General features: G+C 40.0%; 1 protein-coding gene across 4 annotated transcripts; it reads right to left on the bottom strand.

The window, feature by feature from the left end:
• Nucleotides 1-11,376: 11,376 nt before the first annotated feature.
• On the bottom strand, nucleotides 11,377-18,612 carry LOC111240318 (paired box protein Pax-1-like). Of its 4 annotated transcripts, XM_022770284.1 has the most exons (6): nucleotides 18,554-18,612; nucleotides 16,697-17,287; nucleotides 14,266-14,423; nucleotides 13,151-13,274; nucleotides 13,016-13,114; nucleotides 11,377-11,772 (listed from the first exon to the last, which is right to left on the bottom strand). In XM_022770284.1, exons 1-6 carry the CDS (start codon nucleotides 18,555-18,557, stop codon nucleotides 11,624-11,626), a joined length of 1,125 nt encoding a protein of 374 aa, XP_022626005.1. In that variant the 5' UTR covers nucleotides 18,558-18,612; the 3' UTR covers nucleotides 11,377-11,623. The 4 variants fall into 4 exon arrangements, with proteins under 4 accessions (XP_022626005.1, XP_022626003.1, XP_022626007.1 ...); XM_022770282.1 differs by having other exon boundaries at nucleotides 13,016-13,274; XM_022770286.1 differs by having other exon boundaries at nucleotides 13,016-13,274; nucleotides 16,697-17,282; nucleotides 18,554-18,594.
• Nucleotides 18,613-19,952: the final 1,340 nt, after the last annotated feature.

Here is a 19,952-nt window from a genome sequence, read left to right as displayed (position 1 = left end):
TGTTGTCAAGGTTGCTAGGTAACAGGAGCTGCGCTTTGCGACGCAGTGGTAAGGGCGGGAACGGATGGTGACGCAAAGTGAAAACCCTCTGTAGACCAGACCGTCTCATGTCAGTTTGGCCTTCATGGTCGACAACAGACCACACCTTCGTAGACCTCGTACAAATAACGCTTGTTTCCATAGAAACAGAAGAAGAGAGTCGTTTACTACTCCGTAGCCTCCAGCACAGATACAGGACGACAATGGCGTCCCTGATGTATTAAAACAGTCTCAACAAAGTTCACGACAACATCAACAAAAAGACAGAAAACGAGTCTGTACCTGGGAAACCTACAGAGGCTGAGTGAGACAACAACTGTCCAATCAGAGCAGAGAATGTAAATTACAACAACTATGTGTGAGTGTGAACGCAGCACAATGCAAAGGTGAATAAAAACCTTCCTGACATAAATATAAATACAGTTTCTGACTTTAAAGTTCAGTGTTTTCAGATATTGAAAGTTTTTCAGCCACTGAAGGTTCAGACTGACGTTCACGGTCACGTCACCTGTACCTGTTCACAAACAGCTCGTTTCCTCACCTGAGACTCCAGCTGTTTCTGCTTTGTTCTTCAGTCTTCTTCTTCTTCTCTTGCTGAATCGTCCTCGTCTGTTGGTGTCCGCCGTCAAACCTGATGAGTGAAAGACAAAGTCAAACGTCTTCAGAACAAGAAGAGTAAACATGGTGTCATGCAGACTAACAGGTAAGTCACTGATTGGGCTGATGTCATCCTGCATCATCGGTGAATCATCAGGACTCAGGTGGGAAAATCTAATTGCAGTTACTGACAGCGAGAGGCCTGTAGCACTGAGCAGGATCATCCAGCGCTCAGAACAAAACCCCAAATATTGGCCAATCACATCACTGAAAAAACGACGTCATCGTTTCTACAGGATCCTGACATGGACAAAAGGGGTTACAAACAATAATTATATGCAAGAATGTCAACATTTTTAATTGAGCTCTCACGTCAGCAGATTTGACAAATGTCATTAGATCCAGTGAAGATGCCGTTGATCCTCGGACCCTGATCCTCAGCTGACGTCCTGACGGCTCGGAAACAGAAAAGCTTCTGAAAACAAACAGACGAGGTTGAACGGGAGCTCAGGGACTCGGTACGTGAACAAAGTCATAAAAAAAAAGAACTGTGACATCTGTTTCCTTCCTCTGGTGACCCCTGGGAGGTCACAGCGGGGTCACGGGCACCAGCAGAGGTCACGCAGGGGAAACCCTGCCAACAGTGGTGGACCACCTACTGAACCACCCGCCAGACGACTGAGGGGTTTTCAAGTTGATGCAAAGACCAGGTTTTTTTTCTAAGTTACGTAATCTCTTTAGTTAAAGTGATGTCTGTGAAATCCTGTTTTTGTTTCTTTTCCTAGTCTCTGTTTCTCAGACTTTTCTGCTTTAGAAATCACCTGTTCATCAAACAGTGCAGGAAGTTTTCCTCTAGAGTCTCTGCACAACATGAAGATTAATATCAATATTAAGCTGCAGGCTGCAGAAAGCTCATCAATTATGAAATCAATATCTTTTTATTTAACTTAATCGTAACATTGGTGAACTTTGGTCAGATCTTCTGTGCAAAACCTTAACTGACTTTAAGTGATTCCTCAAGTTTAAGACTAAGATAAGGAGAAAAGCTTAAATACTGAAGTGAACATTTCCTTACAGACTTTATTTTAAGGAAACCTGAACTCAGACTTTAAGGAATCTCTTATCTTAGTAGTAGTAGTAGTAGTCGTAGTCGTAGTAGTCGTAGTAGTAGTCGTAGTAGTAGTAGTAGTAGTAGTAGTAGTAGTAGTAGTAGTACTGAACGGTCTCAGCAGCGAGTGCATACAGCTACGGTAAGCTGTGCAGTTCAGAGCTAAACTGTCCTACAGGACTCAGGTGAGTGTGTTACTCTGTGTAAGGTTGTGATGCTTTCATTAATAAGGCCGGGGGTCAGTTTGGGAACATAGACCATGTGGCAGGAGAAGGTGAAAGCTCCAGGTTATTTCCTGGAGGCAGTACGAACCGGTGTAAACCTGATTTGTATCAAACCTGGAAAAACACCAGTAGAAACGATCAGTTCCTTCATTTTTTGGCGAGAACTGGTTTCAAAGCTGCGTCTTGCCAATGATGTCATTAGGCAAAGTGCAGCTTCGGCCAGTCAGATACAGGCAAGAACAAATTCCTGGCAGATTTCTTTGTAACATGAACGACGTATTTATTCCTCAAAGTTTAACAACAACAACAACAAAAAAAAAATCCTCTGAACATGGTCCACTTACTGGTTCCTTCCTGGAGCTTTCGTCCATCTCTCCTGGCCTTCAGGGGATGGAGTACGATCAGGTGTCATCTCAGGATCTAAACGTGAAATTCTGGTCATGATTTCAGTCACAATTTTGGGAAAACTGATGGAAAACAACGGACTCTCCTGCCGAGCAACTTCAGCACTGAGGCCACGTCACGCCTGTAACAGTTCCACTACATCAAACTTCAATCTCCAAGGTCAATAACGAACCTTCTTCCTTTCTTGTCGTTTTCTAAATCTTTCTGCGGTGTTTTGGTGAACAGTCAGACCCGTGGATCTGTCACTCTAACTGGACTTCCACCCAGAACCAGGACTGAAGGCAACAATATTAATGTGGAGACAATATTTTCATCATAAAGCTGAAAGTTGTGTCCAAAAACAGTCACATATTAACTGCTCGGCTCCTTCCTCGCCTCCAGCAGCTGGAGATTTACCTTGTTTTTCCTGTCTGTGCTCCATGGAAGATAAATCTGTTGGTGGACATCAACAGTAAGAGTCGTTTTTATGTGGCACTGAGGGATAATAACAACACGAAGTTCAGTTTCAACACGTTTCACACACATTTTGTGCATTTCATCACCCTCCCATCCATCAGGATGAAGCTGTATTAAGTTGTACTGAGACTATGACTATTAGGAAACACTTGGACATGCACAGAGATGTTAATTAGCTCACCACACACACACACACACACACACACACACACACACACACACACACACACACACGCACCAAAAACAAGTTTTGTCTACTCACATTTAAATATTTCAATATGTCAAGCAGCTTCTCTGCACTTTCATTCTTCCATGTACCAACTCATCTCGCCCACAGGTGTCTTCACCTGGGGCCTGACTGGAGCTGGTCACAGGACTGAGTGTGGACAGACTGTAACTAACTGAGACCTGCATCTCTCTCCTGTTGGTAACTTTGGTGCACCTGTTAAAAGATGACACTTTAATCCTCTTTATTGTTCTCACAGTGCAGCGACTTCCTGTGACTGTTCACTGCAGGAGCTAGCAATGTCAACAGTGACAAAAAATATTTCCATTATTCATCAATAATCACAATTAATTACAATTTAATCATAAAAGAGCATTACAACAGCATCCAAACAACCCATCAAAGGGTCAATAATTCATTTTCCCTCCACATGAGATTGTTGGAAGTCAAACTTAGCAGCTAATGCTATTGAATATTATTAATTTTAACAGGAAATATAATGTTTCATGGTCAAACTGAGCAGCTAATGTAACTTTTTAAATGTCATTTCTTATGGAAACCTGAACTTTGAAATGTTTATGATGCTTCAAAAGTACAAAAAAAATGAACTAATGCGTAAATATATAAATTAAATGGAATCACAGTCATTACAAATGAAGGAGTTAAAGTAACAAGTTACCTCCAGTGTTTTTGATGATCCCGGACCAGCTGCAACATGCCGGGGGAGAAGCAGAGCACAGCGGCAGCTCGGCACGCTTCACTGGGCCTTTAAAGAGGAAACCTGTGCAGGTGAAAGAGGTTTTAAGCTTTTATTTTTGTTGAGACAAAAGGGGATAAAAGACAAAACCACTGCACTGCCAACTGTCTGGGGTTTGTTTTCACATTTCATTTTCTTTACAGTAATAAATGTAACTGCTCTGTAAACAGAGATGATGAAGGCTTCAAGGACCACAGGTCACAGTGTAATACATCAGCAGAGTGATGCCTTCAAGTGCCAGGGAAAATACTGTGAAACCTGAGATCCTCACCTCCCCCCTCCTCAACTCTTTTAAAAGCCTGTCAGTGTTAATCCTAAAGTCAAATATTGTGAGAGTTTTTCTTAATGTGTCTAAGTCCAGATCCTCCCTGTAGATCTGAGGGGAGCACGAACAGATCAACAGCTCAGGTAAGAGATGTGCAGATAAGCAGAGAAGGGCAGCGGCCCACAGCCCAGGCCTCTGGATGTCACTCTCATCAGTTATGACAATAACATCACTGGGGATGTCTTCGCTTTGTTTCCTGTTGGACGCTGTCGACAAGAGGTTTGAACAATCAGACAAACACCCAGTTTAACCAGTCCTACCTGGAAGACCAAACAAAAGGCAAGCATGGAAATGATTACCTGATCTGTCGATGTAAACATCCATCAGATGCTTCTGCAGATTGTCTTAAAATAAAAAAAGAACACTTTTGCATTAGTAGTGCAATTTCCATCCGAATGTAGTGAAAGCAGAAGAGATGATGCAACGAGAGCATCAAACCTCAAACGATGGAAACCGTGATGGAAATACTACATTTCTGTTTGAGTTTGAGTTCATTTATTCACTTGTCACTTTTTATTGCACTTTGTTGAATTTGGTTTTTATCGATATCCCAAGTTTTCCACTTCAGCCTCAAACCTAACAACTTTTAGTCTGTATTTTTTTGTATTTTCACCACTTTCCTGCACAAACTGGTGGATGGAAACACACATTTCTCTTCTGTTAAACTGAACTGAACTTTGCTTGATGACATCTGGGAAAGTTTTATGAATATTGAACCTTTGTGGTATAAAAATTCACAAAACAATGAGCAGTAAGTGAAGTGTTTGCAGTATGAGGTTTTATTTTTACTTCTACTTTTAACTGAAGTCAACGGGGAAAATGCTGAAATGTTTTTGAGGCCGGAGGGTTTTTTATTGATTTATTTCCATGTTTTGGATGACCACTGGTGTGATGCAGGGTTTTCAAACACGATACAACAAGCAGGTTTTAAGCAAACAAACATTTCCACTGTTGACTTTGTACCCAGACGTCTCTTCGTAGGTTCTTGTTGCGTAGTGTTTTCCCGGCAGTGGGTGAAGTCAAAGCCTCACGGGAGCTCGGCTAACGTTACCTTTAGCCATTACAGTCATAGATACATTACTCACTGAGCTTTGACAGAAATATGAGCAGAAAATATCGTGTTTTATCATTTTACAGAATCTGATAAAGACACTGTGAGAAAATACGCTCAACATATCTAGAAGAAGCGATGTGGCGTCTTTGTTCTTTGTTTACGCATCACACCGATCAAACATTTCTGCATGAATGCATCTTATTTGCATTTTAAAAGCGTCATGTTTGATTGACATCACTCCCTGACACCAGGCAGACCTGCCAGCATGGTGGGAGATCTGCACCGCAGCCACTCAGGTGGCACCATCACCGGCCGCCATCAGCAACAACCAACAACATTCACAACAATGCGGAGATGAGCTGCCAGGTGGAAAGTGTTGGGCGGGAAAAACCTGGGTGGCGGCAGTGACAGAAGCAGCGGGGTGTGTGGCAACATGGAAGAGAGTCAAATAGTTAAGATGGTATTTGCATTTTGCCTGTTCGGTATGAACCGGCTGCGTCCTCCCCTCCCAGCTCTGCTACGTCTGTCTGTCAGCGTCCCATTCATTAGAGATGCTATCAGAGGGCACAACACGGCGGGTGGTTTCTGCCGGAAGGAGATCTGTGGGAACCATCTCTAATCCGACACAGAATGAGATGCGTTTGAGATTTCGAGACAATTGTCTTTGATGTGCAGAGTAAGTACGCCGCTGTTATCAGATCACCGCCGTGTGTTGTTTTTTATGCATGGGCACGAAGACCGAGGAAGGAATGTCATGTTATCTGCACTCTGCGGCTCTACAACAAAAATGCAATAAAAAAGATCCTCTAACTGATATCTAATGGTTTTTGAACGTGGTACACGTCCATGTAACAAGCGTCTTCTGCAAAAGCTGTCACAAAGAAGCTGCTAAACCGTCACTCAAAACAACGGATCAAAGGAGCAGTGTGACGTTGTGGGACATTGTTGGCATGTCCAGTTGTTGTTCATCTTCTCCACAGGTGACCAGAGATATCAGTTTCACCTGTGCAGAGATGCTGTCCAGATTACCTCCTGTTATCAAGGTAATAAAGAAACTTTTTAAAGACCTGCAGAGTCTCAAAAACACTCAATGTAGAGTCTCTGTTGTTTGATTTTCCTTTCAGGGCACATTTGGTTTTCGGACATTTCATATGTGAAGCATTCGGGGGCACATGTGCTTTTTTCATAAGGGTTAATGTTGCCCAATCGTAGCCCAAAGGTAGTGAAGTAGAAGTATAAGGTAACACAAAATACTCAAGTAAAGATACCTCAAAATTGTGATCAGTACTTGAGTTAATGTGTTCAGCTACGTTCCACCACTGCATTGTACAGTGCATTTTTAGGAAGACGGTTAAATGGGATGAAATGGACCCAACAATGGGCTTTGCTTCAGCGCACGTGGATGCAGAACCAAAAATAACAGAAAGAAAATCAAGTAAAATCATGTTTTAAAACTAGATCTCACACTAAAGTTAAAGCTGTTCTGAGAAGGAGGAAACTGCCATCACCTGAGATGAAAAAAAAGGAGATTCTTTGACAAGTTAAGCCGTCATAATTTACATGGGGGTGGGGGGGTTGCAACACAAAGTTGTTGTTTTGCAGTAATTAGCCAGAGGCGCACTTTGAGTTTGGCTACGGTACACTGGCAAAGACTGCAGCCAGGTATTCACACAAAACCATAACGGCGCTCAGTCACGAATCCCAGTGAGTGAGTCGTCAACAATACAACAGTCAACAGTAATTAATAGCTGTGGAGATAATATCAGTGATCATGAACGATAAGTCACACTCTGGTACACTCCGACTCCATCGCTACAGGTGATAGTCCACCTGAAGTTTACCTTCACAGGTTTATCACACTAATATCATTATACCGTAGTTTTCTGTCTTGCTAGCTGATGTTAAGTGGCTGGGTGATAGTAACACCACATAAACAATCTAAACAATCAAACAATCTAAGTCTGACTTTTTAATGTTATGTATTATTTTACTTTGTGGATGTATTTAACAGGGCACACAGAGCACAGTAACATAACCGTAAATGCACCAGTTAGCCAACAGGCAAAGTCACACTAACTTACAACATACAGATAAATAGTGTATGCTCCTTTAAAATGAACTGAATTGATTATATTACCAGGCCGTTAAGACATTAAGTCCTTCTGAAGTTCTTAGTACCAACTAGCTAGTTTTAAATGAGTGATTTACTGAGTTAGGTTGCATCATTAAAACTTATAAAATGTCTTGCCAAGTATAGATTAATGTGTAACTGTGTTAACTGGTTGTTAGGGAACATCAATAGCGCTGATAGCTTTTAATTAAGAGTCATCAATTATGTATGCAGGAAGCATTAGGCTACTAGCTAGCATAACTTACAAATGCAGTTTCAGGGCACTAAAGATTGTAAGTGTATGTATTTTAACATGATGTATTTGTCAGAGTAAGTATCAAGTTTCAGGTTGGAGATGTAACTGTAGCCCAAATCTCTTTTACTCTAAACAGGTCGTATATTAGCTAATGTTAGCTTTGTCAGTTGGCTCCGTTAGCTAAACAAAAGGCGGCAGTTAGTGATAACAACAAATCTCCAGGCAAGAACTAGTTTGCGTTAGTTTATATTTTAACTTATTTATTTGTGAATCTCCACTTAAACACTTATGTTATAAGGTTTGAAATCAAAAACCTGCTGATATTCAACAGCCAGTAGTTTAGTCCTGCCAATGTTACCTTTATGTTAGCCTGGTTAGCTCATGCTGGATCACAAATGTTAGCTTTGTGAGTTGGTTCTGTTAGCTAAACAAAACCTGGCACAAACCCTTACTGGTAACAGCTAATCTCCAGGCACGAAGGTGTGTTTGTGAGGTGCAACCTGTTTTAGTGATGTTATAAGGTAATAAGTTATAATGTTTGAACTTAAAACCCTGCTGATATTGGACAGCCTGTAGTTTAGCCCTGCCAATGTTACCTTTATGTTAGCCTGATTAGCTCATCCTGGATCGCTGATGTTAGCTTTGTGATGTGTTGGTTGAATTAGACTTGCCCCAATTTAGTTTTTGCCTTGTCAGCAGATATTGAATTGTTATTTGCTTAAGTCCTGCTAATGTTATATTAGCTTCACGTCCCATTAGCTTCACTGTGGTTGGTCGGTTCACTTCATCGCTGTGATTGCACCATATTGGCAGAATGGGAAGAACAAGAGCACATTTTATTACAACTTGCTGGTGTTCACACACAGCATGTCCTCCAACCTAAATAACCATGTACATCTGTCCATAACCTTTAGCCCATAGGCCTGTAGGCCTACCAGCAACAGGCGTACTAGACCGTCATCGTCATGGTAACAATAATAAACCTGTGGTTAAAGTTGTGGGACTGTTTGGTTAGATTTAGGAAATGATCTTGGTTTGGGTTAGTTGTATATTATTTGTTTTATACTTGGAACAAAAACTTGAATAATGGTTGTCAACAGCACATTTACTGTATGTACCACTCCACAACAGATAATCTTCACCAGTTTTTAATGTACTTTTATGAATTTATTTCTATTTCAGGGAGCATTTACATCAAAGCTGCATGATCAAATATCATCTTAAATGTTGACATGAAAGTTAAAGAAGGTTGGAATATAAATAATATATAAATAACTGTGGGTGTATGAACTACCTCTGCTGTAATTACGGCCGATTCAGAGCGCAGGTTTTGTGATTCTGGCAGCTCCCTGCGGTTTCACGCTCAGTCGACTTTCCTCTCCGCGGCGCCGCCTGGTCGGTCTGTGGGAGCGATGAGGTAATACAGACTACAACACGTTTAACCTGGCAGAGATAAAGCAGGGGGTGTGAGGAACAAGCAGGCAGAGAGGTTAAATGTCATGTTGCAGAACATCAGTGTAACAGCAGCCAACACACACAAACAACAAGAACGGCTTTTTGTGTGATTAAAGGTGCAGGAGTCGATGTTGTCACGAACTGAAACAGACATTATTACAAGTAAGATGTTAGTTTTTTCTTGTGTTCATTACAGTGTGCGGGTAGTTTGTTATTGGATATCTGTTTTCACTGAGGGTGGAGGGTTCAGCATGAAAACAATGAGCTTTAATGGAAAGCAAAATAATCTCATATATGCCAATTTACCAATTTATTATATTATATTATATATAGTTTTTATTTTCATTTACATATTTATTGATCAACTGTCTTTCTATTGTCTAATTTCATTGTCCTTCTACTTTACTGCATTATTTCATTCTCTACTGTAAAGCAGTATTGTATTATTATTATTGTTATTGTTGTTATTATTATTATGATGCAACAATAACCTGAACACATGACGTGTGTTACAGTTCATCATCTAACGGCCACCACAGTAAAAGAGGTTTTGTTTGCTCGTGTTTTCATTAGTAAAGACGAATAAACTTTTAAAACATTTATATCGTTACCACATTAAACAGGACACAGGTGGAAGTTTGTTTTCGATCCCTCTGTTTTTGTTCTGTTTTTCCTTTTTTCAAACATCATCAAATAGAATTGATTTTTTTTTTTTTACTTTCTGTTGATTAAGTTTGAATTTCTGTTGGTGGCGAGTTTTTCTTTTACTTTTTCTTTTTGCAAACAAGCAGGAAAATATGAGATGCAGTGAAACACGGCTGCATGGGGAACAGACAAGCTTCCATCACTGGGTCAGACATGAAGTCACTGCTGGATCATTACAGTCCAATAACCAGGAAAGGAACAGGAATTTAATTGAAATGAAAATGTTATGAGAAGCCTCGTTAATCTAATTAATAATCCAATTTGATTAGAACTCAGATCTCATGTTTGTAGTTCTGATTATCTCCTCTATCATAAAACACTTAGCAGGGTCGTTGTTTCCCCAGATGTCAGCAGTGAACACGGGTTAGGGTTAGTGAATGTGTTTCTGTGATTCCTCCAGGTGGATGTTTGTCAGACTGAACACGAGGCAGATAATAGAAAAGAGGACGAGGACTTCACTGACTTCCTAAATGACTCAAACGCTTCCTGAAGAGAGTGTTGAACAATGACCTGGTGTTTGACTGACCTAGTGTCAGTCAGCGTCTCAGCAGGACTCACACGGTCCAGGGTTTAATGGACGGCCTGTGTTGACTTTGAGCTGTTTGCTGACGGCTCATCTTCTGCCTTTTTAAATCTTCAGCTTCAGAGGAAAAACTGCTAATGAGTGTGAAACCGGAGACGGTTTTCCAGGTTTGGTTGGTTTTCTGATGAACTTCTGTTGGAGCACAAACTTCCTGTATGTGTTCAGGTTCTTTACAGTGGCAATGCGTGAAAAAGCACAAGTGAATTCATCACGTCAAACACATTTCACCTGTTTATCACATGTGGAAAAAACATCTCATACAGGAGCATTTGCTTTTCATATACAGCTCAGTCCTGTTTTCCACACGTGAAAGCAGCATATACAACATTTAATGAACATTTGTATGTTGTTATAAGCAGATGCTGTAAAAAGATGATTATTGATAATATAAAATATGTCTTGATAGGATCATTTCTCACATATTGTACATTAATGTTTAGTAACTGTAATTTAAGTAGATGTCTGTATGTAAATATAAGAAATTTAAATATCCATGAGGAGGTATTTTGGGGGGTTCCAGGCTGTTTCTCCTCTATCTTTTAGCTTAGCCTCTATGCTAAGCTAAAAGATATGAGAGAGGTGTGAATCTTGTCATCTCAAAAATGGTTGCCGTGGTTACAGTTTCACATTGTCCAATAGGATGGTATTTCCTACAGATGCAGAGCAGAATAGGTTCAAACATAATTTCAAATACAGTCTGTTTTAATGTTGAATTTAAAATATTAAATACTGTAAACTCTGTTGTAAAATCTATTACATGTTGTTTTCATTGGGTTTTTATTCATCCAGGGAAGTCTGAAGTCTGATGCGTTTGCATTGAGCAGCTGCACACAGACCGGGGGACGTGCCTTGCTCAAGAGCACCTGATCTGCGGAAAGGAGGGAGGGGCAGAAGCTGCTGTCTCACTGCCCTCACACAGATTTATCCTGTTGGTCCAGGAATCGAACCGGCAACCTTCGAGTCACAATGCAGATCCAGGAACCTCTTGTTGCTCCTGTCAGTGCGGAGACACTACGTCAGATTGTATTAAATAGTATTGATCAGTAAGACGCCATGAACACACACAGATCCACATATAAAAATATATTTTTTATTATTATCATTATAATTCTATACGAACATCTGTCGTCCTTCTCTGCTCTCACATCTGGAAATCTTTTCCCACTGAGATAAATTTTCTGTTGCATTATTAAATCTTTATTAAGCACATTCATAGAAAAATATACTTCCAGCTCTGCCAAGATATTTTACAAGATGATTCCATCCCGATGCAATTTAAGGAAACAGACGCAGCTCCAACATGGATTTCTGTGTGTTTTACCTTCACCTCTTCTTCACTAAATCAAGTCCTGGAGGGTCTACAGTTCCAGTACAGGCAGACAGAAGGATAGGTTTGTAAAAATCTGACAGTCTTTGAACGTCTCGTCGCATCTTGTGAGTTTCCTCAGCGTCGTCACGAGGCTGAAGATAATCTGTGAGCAGGGAGAGGATGTTTGTTCAGAGGACTCTGAGGTTTCCTGTCCTCTGCAGAAAAACACACAACAAAACAAAAACAGATTCATCAGGATTATTATTCTCATGTCAATAATCGTTGGTTTGTATTTAAAGGTTAAAAGGTTAAAGCTGAAAACATTTAGTTAACGGCTGGTATCTGTTGTTGTTTTGCTTCATTACGGTTTATGTTTTTGAGTGTTTGCTGTTTTTATTGTTTCCTATTCTGCCTTTAATTTCTATTCAGTGGTTTTTCCCAAAGAGACAATTATTTAGCAACAAATGCTCCAGTCCAGAAGCTACGGAAGCCCAGGAAGGTAAAACTATCAAGTAATTTGCAATTTATAAAAACAAAGATTATAGAAGAAAACATTTTTTTGAATGTAATTTAAATGTCTTTATTTCTTAGTTCTTTGTTGAGAAAGTTGTGATGCTTTCAGGTGACCCAGCTCTCAGGTTGGGAACCACAGACACAGGAATAATACTATCATGATTTATTGCATTTATTTCATGACTTGATATTTATCAAGATATTTTGTTCAGGTTTCCCTCAACCTGCTGAACTCAGGCGACACCACTGATAATGATCCTTTTATTGAAACAGCTGGTGGGAAATCGTTATTTCAAACTTTTCTTTTCCAGTTAAAATTTCAAACTATGTCAAACTCTTTTTTTCTGCAGCATGAAAACACTGAAACATATTGAGATTTATTGTCTGATACGAATCATTAAACCTACATTAGCATGTTTTGCTTTTTAATTTCTTGTCTTCTTCAGCAGCTGAATGAGCCACATTTATCAGGTTTGTTTGCATCATTACTCTTCACACGCAGCAGATATGATGCATTATATCGTCTGTATTTTATGCTTTATGTGCAACCTACTAACTAAAGACTCAACACGACCAACCCTCTCCCTGAGAAACACACATTAGTGGCTGTTGAGCGCAGAAACAGCAGCAGCTCCTCAGATGTGTTTTTATAGCTTCCAACACAGGATGTTATTTAGATTTGTAATTTTCAGCCAGACCACAAACTCTCCGGCCCCCAAAAGACTAAAATACAACCGTGAATATCAACAGTGGGCTGGGAGAGGAATGTGGAGTTACCGATGTCTCAAAAACATGGCCCTGACTTCTATTGAAATAATTCTGGTTGGTTTGTTGTCATTCTGGACGTAAAACATCTGGATCACATCTTCCACACCTCAAGGAGTCAGTCTCACCTTCTCTTTGTGAAAGTTTGAAAGATGTCGTGATGTGAAAATCTGTGGCCTCCAGCGGTGCTGCAGAGCCGGGGTGAGCCAGACTGGGAGCCAGACTGGGAGCCAGACTGGGAGCCAGACTGGGAGCCAGACTGGAGGAGTGAGGCTGCCAGTGGTGTCCGGTGTTCATGTAGTTGGCTGCTGGACCTCCGTACGCACCGTACTGGTTTGGTGGAGAATACGCACAAGCTGAGACGTAACCAGACAGACTGGACGAGGACTGAGGAAAAGACAGAAATAAACAGAAACATGACGATCGTACATGTTTGTTAAAAGAAAATCACTCTCACAACCAGCAGCAGATTAGATTGGGTTTGTTTAGAAATCAGGCTGGACGATCCAACCAATCAGAACGTTGAACAGACCGACGGACACAATATATTTAGTTTCCTGTTGAATGTTTTTCCTTTCTTGTCTCTTCGTTGTGAGGACAAGACTGAATATATATCTGCTGTGCAACAGGATCTTTACCTGCCAAAATATACTGGACTGAAATCTCCAGACATGTCCTCACGTTACAATGTTCTCAAATCCCCCAAAATCCACATCTCTAAAAATGTCCAAAAAACTCCTCACTTTGAAAAACATGTTCTTAAATCCAAACTGTCTTCACTTTCCACCAATGAACTAATTTTGCCAAAAATCACCTTTATTTTAAAAAATTGCCAATAAATGTCACAGAATCCAAAAATGTCCACAAATGTTCAAACTTCATAAAAATATTGTCACTTTACAAAAAGTTTGCAAATGTTTTATTTATAATACTGTGATTACTCTGGTTTTACAATATTGTCCTAAATGAAAAATACTGAACAGCTGGTCTAAATCAGACCTGAGTGTATGTTAAACTGCAGGTAACCATGGCAACCAGGAGAAGCACAGCCTTTATTTTACTTGTTCGTAAACTGAAGGTTTTTCTGATCACAAACATCCACCTCGTGTTTTTATCTTCCATATGATCCACAGTCAGCTGTTTGTAGTTCAGCCCAAAACAAACAGGAAAACATCAAGACGGCTGTGATGATGATGACGATGATGATGATGATGAGGATGATGATGGTAGCCAATCAGAGCTCTGGTAATAAACTACCAGGAAGCCAAATAGTGCCTCAAAAGTAAAACAGAGCGAGCAAATGGAAACACACCAGCATGAAAAGAAAATTCAAGTTGAAACTAAAGATCAATAACTGATTGATCTGTACGTCTCTTACCTGCTGTGGGTATTTGAAGTCCGGCTCGTTGTTGATTTTCTCTGCTCCATTTATTCCAGAGGGAAACGCTCTGCTGCTCATACTGCTCATACTGGTCATACTGGTCATACTGGTCCAGTCCTCCACTTTGGCCGAGTGTCCATTAGGTCCAGACAGAGCTGAACAGACAGTGTAGACTGGATTAACAATTTAAACTTAATTCAATTTAACATGAATAATCTGAGAGTGTTGGCTCTGCTTTGTGTGCTTGTGAAAAACTGTATTCATTTTTTTAGTATATGATTTAAAAGGGAAGAATTACCAGTCTATTTAAAAAAAGATGTCAGCAACCAGTGACCCTGAAGAAAAAATGGGTTTTTTTTGTTGTTGGAAAAAGTGATTTTATCAAATCGGAACGTGTGAAAAACAAACTGCTTTTTATAAAAATTACAGGAATTTTTCAACATTTTGAAAAAGGTAAAGTTGATCCACAAGTTCATCAGTTTATAGGAGAGATTTTTAAACATTAAATATATAATGCTAAAAGGTAAATATTCATGTCTCTGTACTGTTCTTTCTGCTTTATCTTTGTATTTGCACATTTTGTTTGTTCATATTTAATAAACTGTAAATAAATAAAGACAGAAACAGAAAATGATACAAATAGATTTTCTGACTTGAGTTTAAAAGTCAGACTAAAGGACTTCAGCTCCAACTATCTGTTCTGTTTCCACCACAGTTTCATTATGAACAGATGTTTTTAAAAATGTTTTATTTTCTCCACATGTTCAGTCTCAGGAGTTTAGTTTCTTCTGTGAGTCTCAGTGTGAAAGCTGTTGATGGATTCTGTGATGTGACTTCAGCTGCTGCCGCTGAAGTTAGAAACAACGTCTTGTTTTTGAATTTCAGCTGCAGGTCTCAGTTTGTGGGAAACGGCTTCATGACATCAACTTGAAAACTTGAGGTTTTTTATGCGTCACTTACATTTTTCTTCAATAAAATTCAAATCATAATGAAGATGTTTTAGAGTGACGACTTTAAGACTTAAGGAGTAAAGCAGAACCAGAGAGACATTATGATGTTTGAATTATTGGGAAGTAGCCTGTCATATACAAACCAGCAGCTCAGCCCTCAGACACTTTCACACTTTTTCATTTGCATAAATCACAATCTGCTGTTTCTGTGTCTGAGAGGAAAAAACTTTCATCTGTCAAAACAACAAAAACAAACTAAAGTTCTGCAGCTTTGAAAACGTCTTTAAAAACTGATGTTGATCACACAGAGGAAGCCAAAGACGTGGACCCAGCAGGGTTTTTAGCGTTGCCATGGTAACAAGTTCTGGATCCAGTTAACCACCAAGACAAAACTGACCACGACAGAAATAAGTCTCTCTCTCTCTCTCTCTCTCTCTCTCTCTCTCTCTCTCTGTCTCTCTGTCTCTCTCTCGTATTAACTAAACTGAATGACTGTGTGAGGAACAATGAAAAGATAAAATGAGATTAGATTAATAGAAAACAGGAGAAGATTTTAGTTGTAGATTTNTCTCTCTCTCTCTCTCTCTCTCTCTCTCTCTCTCTCTCTCTCTCTCTCTCTCTCTCGTATTAACTAAACTGAATGACTGTGTGAGGAACAATGAAAAGATAAAATGAGATTAGATTAATAGAAAACAGGAGAAGATTTTAGTTGTAGATTTCAGACCTGGTTAAATATATAATATATATATATAATAAATATTACTCCATGATTTCCCATGAGATCCCATTATAATAATAATAATTATAATAATTATAATAATAATAATGTGATATTATGTTCAAACCCAGAGACAAAGAAAAACTTTAAAACATTAAAAACACAAAGGAGAAAATAATGATTAATAATAATATTAATTGTTTATTATGCGATTTAAGATGTTAAATGTTTATGTAGCCTAGCTAGTTGTTTATGGCAGTTATATAAGGTGGTTTATTTTCAATAAGTAATATTTCCAATACATTAAATTAGATTTTTACTTTATAATTCTACTTTTAGTAACTTCACTGAACCTGGATTTCTACATTTAAAAACGTTTTTCTGGCTGATTCCAGGATTCAAAATTAACTTTTGTACAACATGAACAATGAATTATTTACAATTAACCTGAAGGAATTTATTCTTTATAATGTAGCTGCAGAAATATGAAAATAAATCTATCCAACAATTAACTGAACAAAAAACAATATAAAAACATTTTATATTTGACTTGGACAAAACTCACCGGAAATGTTTCTGAACATAAAATGACTGTTTGTTTGTTTGTAGCTTTAAATTGAAGGCAGGATGTAAACGCAGTTTTAAACGTTAAAGAGTTTAGAGACACAGATCTGGATGTTTAAAGGTTTAAATGAAGGATTTAAATGTGGACTTTAAATAAATCAGGAGTTAATAACAGTTTTAAAGTGTCTCCACCGACCTGCCGGGTCCATGAAAGCTCGGATGCCCAGGATGTTGTGCCAGTTCCGCGGCAGGCCGACGTGTCCGGCGGGCCCGCTGCCGGTCCTGGTGCCGGTGGCTGAGACCCCGGGCCCGGTGTAGGGGGGGTACGGGTAGACGTGTCCGTACTGGAGCGGAGCCGGAGCCGGCTTGTCTCCCTCGGACTGACTCGGCTGAATCCCGATCTTATTCCTGAGGATGCGGCTGATGGAGCTCACGGACGGGACGTTGTACTTGTCACAGACCCCGTCCGTCAGCAGCCGGTCCCGGATCTCCCAGGCGAAGATCCCCGGATCTCCCTGCTTGTAGTCCCGGATGCTCTTGACCACGACCGGGGTGGTGACCCGGGGCTTGCTGCCGCCGATGGCTCCGGGCAGGATGGAGCCGGTCTCGTTATAGCGGGCCAGGATCTTGGACACGCAGCCGTGAGAGACCCGCAGCTGGCGGCTGATGTCGCAGGGCCGCATCCCGAGCTGCGCCAGCTCCACGATCCGCAGCCGGACCGGGTTCGGCAGCGGCCGGCCGTTAACGAACACCCCGCCGAGCTGGTTCACCTCCCCGTAGCTCTGCTCTGCACACAGGGAGGATACACGGGGTTTACCACCTGCAGTTCCAGGGCCTTCTGCTCTGTTTATGTTGATTTTTGTTCAGTTATGATTTTTTTTTTAAACTCTAATTTAAAGTGAAATATGACAAAACAACTAAATATTCAACTAACGAATTCAACCTGGCTGCAGCTTCTTAAAACATGTTTTTGTTTAAACGTAATTATTAAAATCTTAAGAAATAATTTAAAAAACGAAGAATTATTAGATGATTTTCTTTGATTTTATTGCACACGAATGAAATAAAAATCAGAAAAACTTTAAATTTTATAGAGAGTGTAAGATTTAAATGAGCTTATATAATTAAATCTCAGATCTGTAAAAATAAAGCTGCTTCAGGAAGAAAAGATCTTGTTTTTGTCAGTTTATATTTGCTGTAGTTACTCAGCAGTTTATTTGTTTATTCTGATCATTGAAGAGTCTGACCGAGTTTTTCTGTGTAACTCATCTGATGAACTGAAAACACTGACCTGCTTCATTTTAACAAAACTTTAACTGCAGAAAATATGGATCTGATAATAATAATAATAATGATATATTTTTAAGATCATAATTATGATAATGATAATAATAATGATGATGATGATGATAATAATAATAATTATTATTATTATTATAGTTATTATAAAACGATAATAATCATAATAATTAAAATAATAATACAGTTGTATTCCATTTTTTCTGTAATTAGTTTCTGAAAAGCTGAAGCCAGTTCATGATGTTTTCACTCAGCAGTGTGTTTTCAGTTTCATCTCACTGAGTCAAAGATGCAAAAACAATCAGCTAAAATTAGAAACAACCACAGAAAGAAAGTCTGTGCCGAAATCATGAATTAGAAAATAAGAAATATGTGAAATTCTGCAGCAGCTGCTGTTTGTGGAAAAGCATCAGGCCTTCTCTCTCTCTCTCTCTCTCTTTCTTTCTTTTGCACATTTAGACATTTAACAAACTTTAAGTGCCACAGTAAATACAGTTTTGTACAGTTTTTAACTTTCCTCAGATGCACTGGAATGAAAATCATCATCATGTTTCCTGAATTATTGTTGATTAAGGAGATCACATCTTCACTTCATCCAAGTTTCCATTAAATTACATTTGACACGTCTTTTCTCCATGAAGCTCGTCTTTCTGAAAACACAGAGTAGACCTCCTCCTGCTCTGACATGGACTCTCTCTCTCTCTCTCTCTCTCTGACTCTGTTTAATGTAAAAGTTCAGTTTGTCTTGTCTCACCCATCAGCTGCCGTGCACTGTGTCTCACCGCTCCACCATCCAGCGCTACGTCTGCAGCCTGAGACTCTGAGCCATCATCATCTCCTCCTCCTCCTCCTCCTCCTCCTCCTCCTCCTCTTCCTCCTCCTCCTCCGGGTGGAAACCATGTCATCATTTCCTGTTTGCAGAGCAGACAGGCGCCCAGAAGAACGAGGGTTCCTGAAGGGCTCTTTGGTGCGTTTTAAAGCTGCGTTTTCATTCGTTCTGTGGTTTACATGTTGACACTGAACACATCATCACAGACTGACTGGAGGAGACACAGCCCGGGACAATCAGCTGTTACTGCGGCTGCTTCAGGGACACAGGGACAGAGTCTGTAAAACACAGAAACTATGATCTGAATAAAAATCCTCACAGTGTGTCATGAAGCTGTAACACCTGAACACACCTGAAACCACACCCTGTAGGAGAGAGAGAGAGAGAGAGAGAGAGGAAGCAGGAAGATTAAAGTGACAGATGATGCTCAGAAGACTGAAAGAGACAAAACAACATCTGTTGTTATTGTCTTGTGTCTTTGTTTTCCATCCTTTTGTCATTTTATATTTCTGTAAGTTCATTTTCTGTCTCTTTAATCATTTTATCTCTTTAAGTTGTTGGTTGTTTTGTTTCTCTTTAAATTCATTGTTTTTTTCTCTTTGATCTGAGCTCCGTGACTTTCAAAGAAGAAATGTTAACAGTCACTTCACACAGAGACACAGGAGCTCCTGGACCTCCTGGACCTCCTTGACCTCCTGGACCTCCTGGACCTCCTGGACCTCCTGGACCTCCTTGACCTCCTGGACCTCCTGGACCTCCTGGACCTGTGGCGGCAGGCCCCATCTATAATCCATGCACCAGGTTAGTAGCCTCCATGTGGGAACAGGATGATATCCAGAGAGACACAGTGACAGTAAATACACCAGGTCTGTAAACTCTGATGGATGTTTCAAACAGTTTGATTCATCCTCTGATGAACCTGGACGTTTGTCTCTCAGCTGTCTGAACGTCTTCATCTTCTCAGTGAAGGGACCTGAGGCGGCGTCAGGAGGACGTTCACACCTGGCACCAGAGAAGATCAACAGACACATGTTAGTAACATATTCATATACGACGAGACTGAAGTTCACTGAGGTCACAGGATGACAGAAAGCTCTGGGAAAGAAAGCTAGTAAGTGCGTAGACTAAACTCCTCCTGATGGTTCCCGTCAGCGGCCTGGACGAGATGTTTGTGTGAACAGTCGTCCATCAAGTGACATCACACTCAAAAACTCATGAACCATTTCCTGAGACCAGCTGATTCGTCACATGACACAGTCACATTAAAAACACTCTGAGGTCACAGACAGATTTATCAGCAGTGTGGGGACTTCTCTGTGTATTT

Source organism: Seriola dumerili, unplaced genomic scaffold (assembly GCF_002260705.1).
Source record: "Seriola dumerili isolate Sdu_G_001 unplaced genomic scaffold, Sdu_1.0 BDQW01000025.1, whole genome shotgun sequence".
In the NCBI taxonomy this organism is placed as follows: Eukaryota; Metazoa; Chordata; class Actinopteri; order Carangiformes; family Carangidae; genus Seriola; species Seriola dumerili.
Note: the sequence above shows the minus strand (reverse complement) of the source record. Positions and strands in the feature narration are given on the sequence as shown.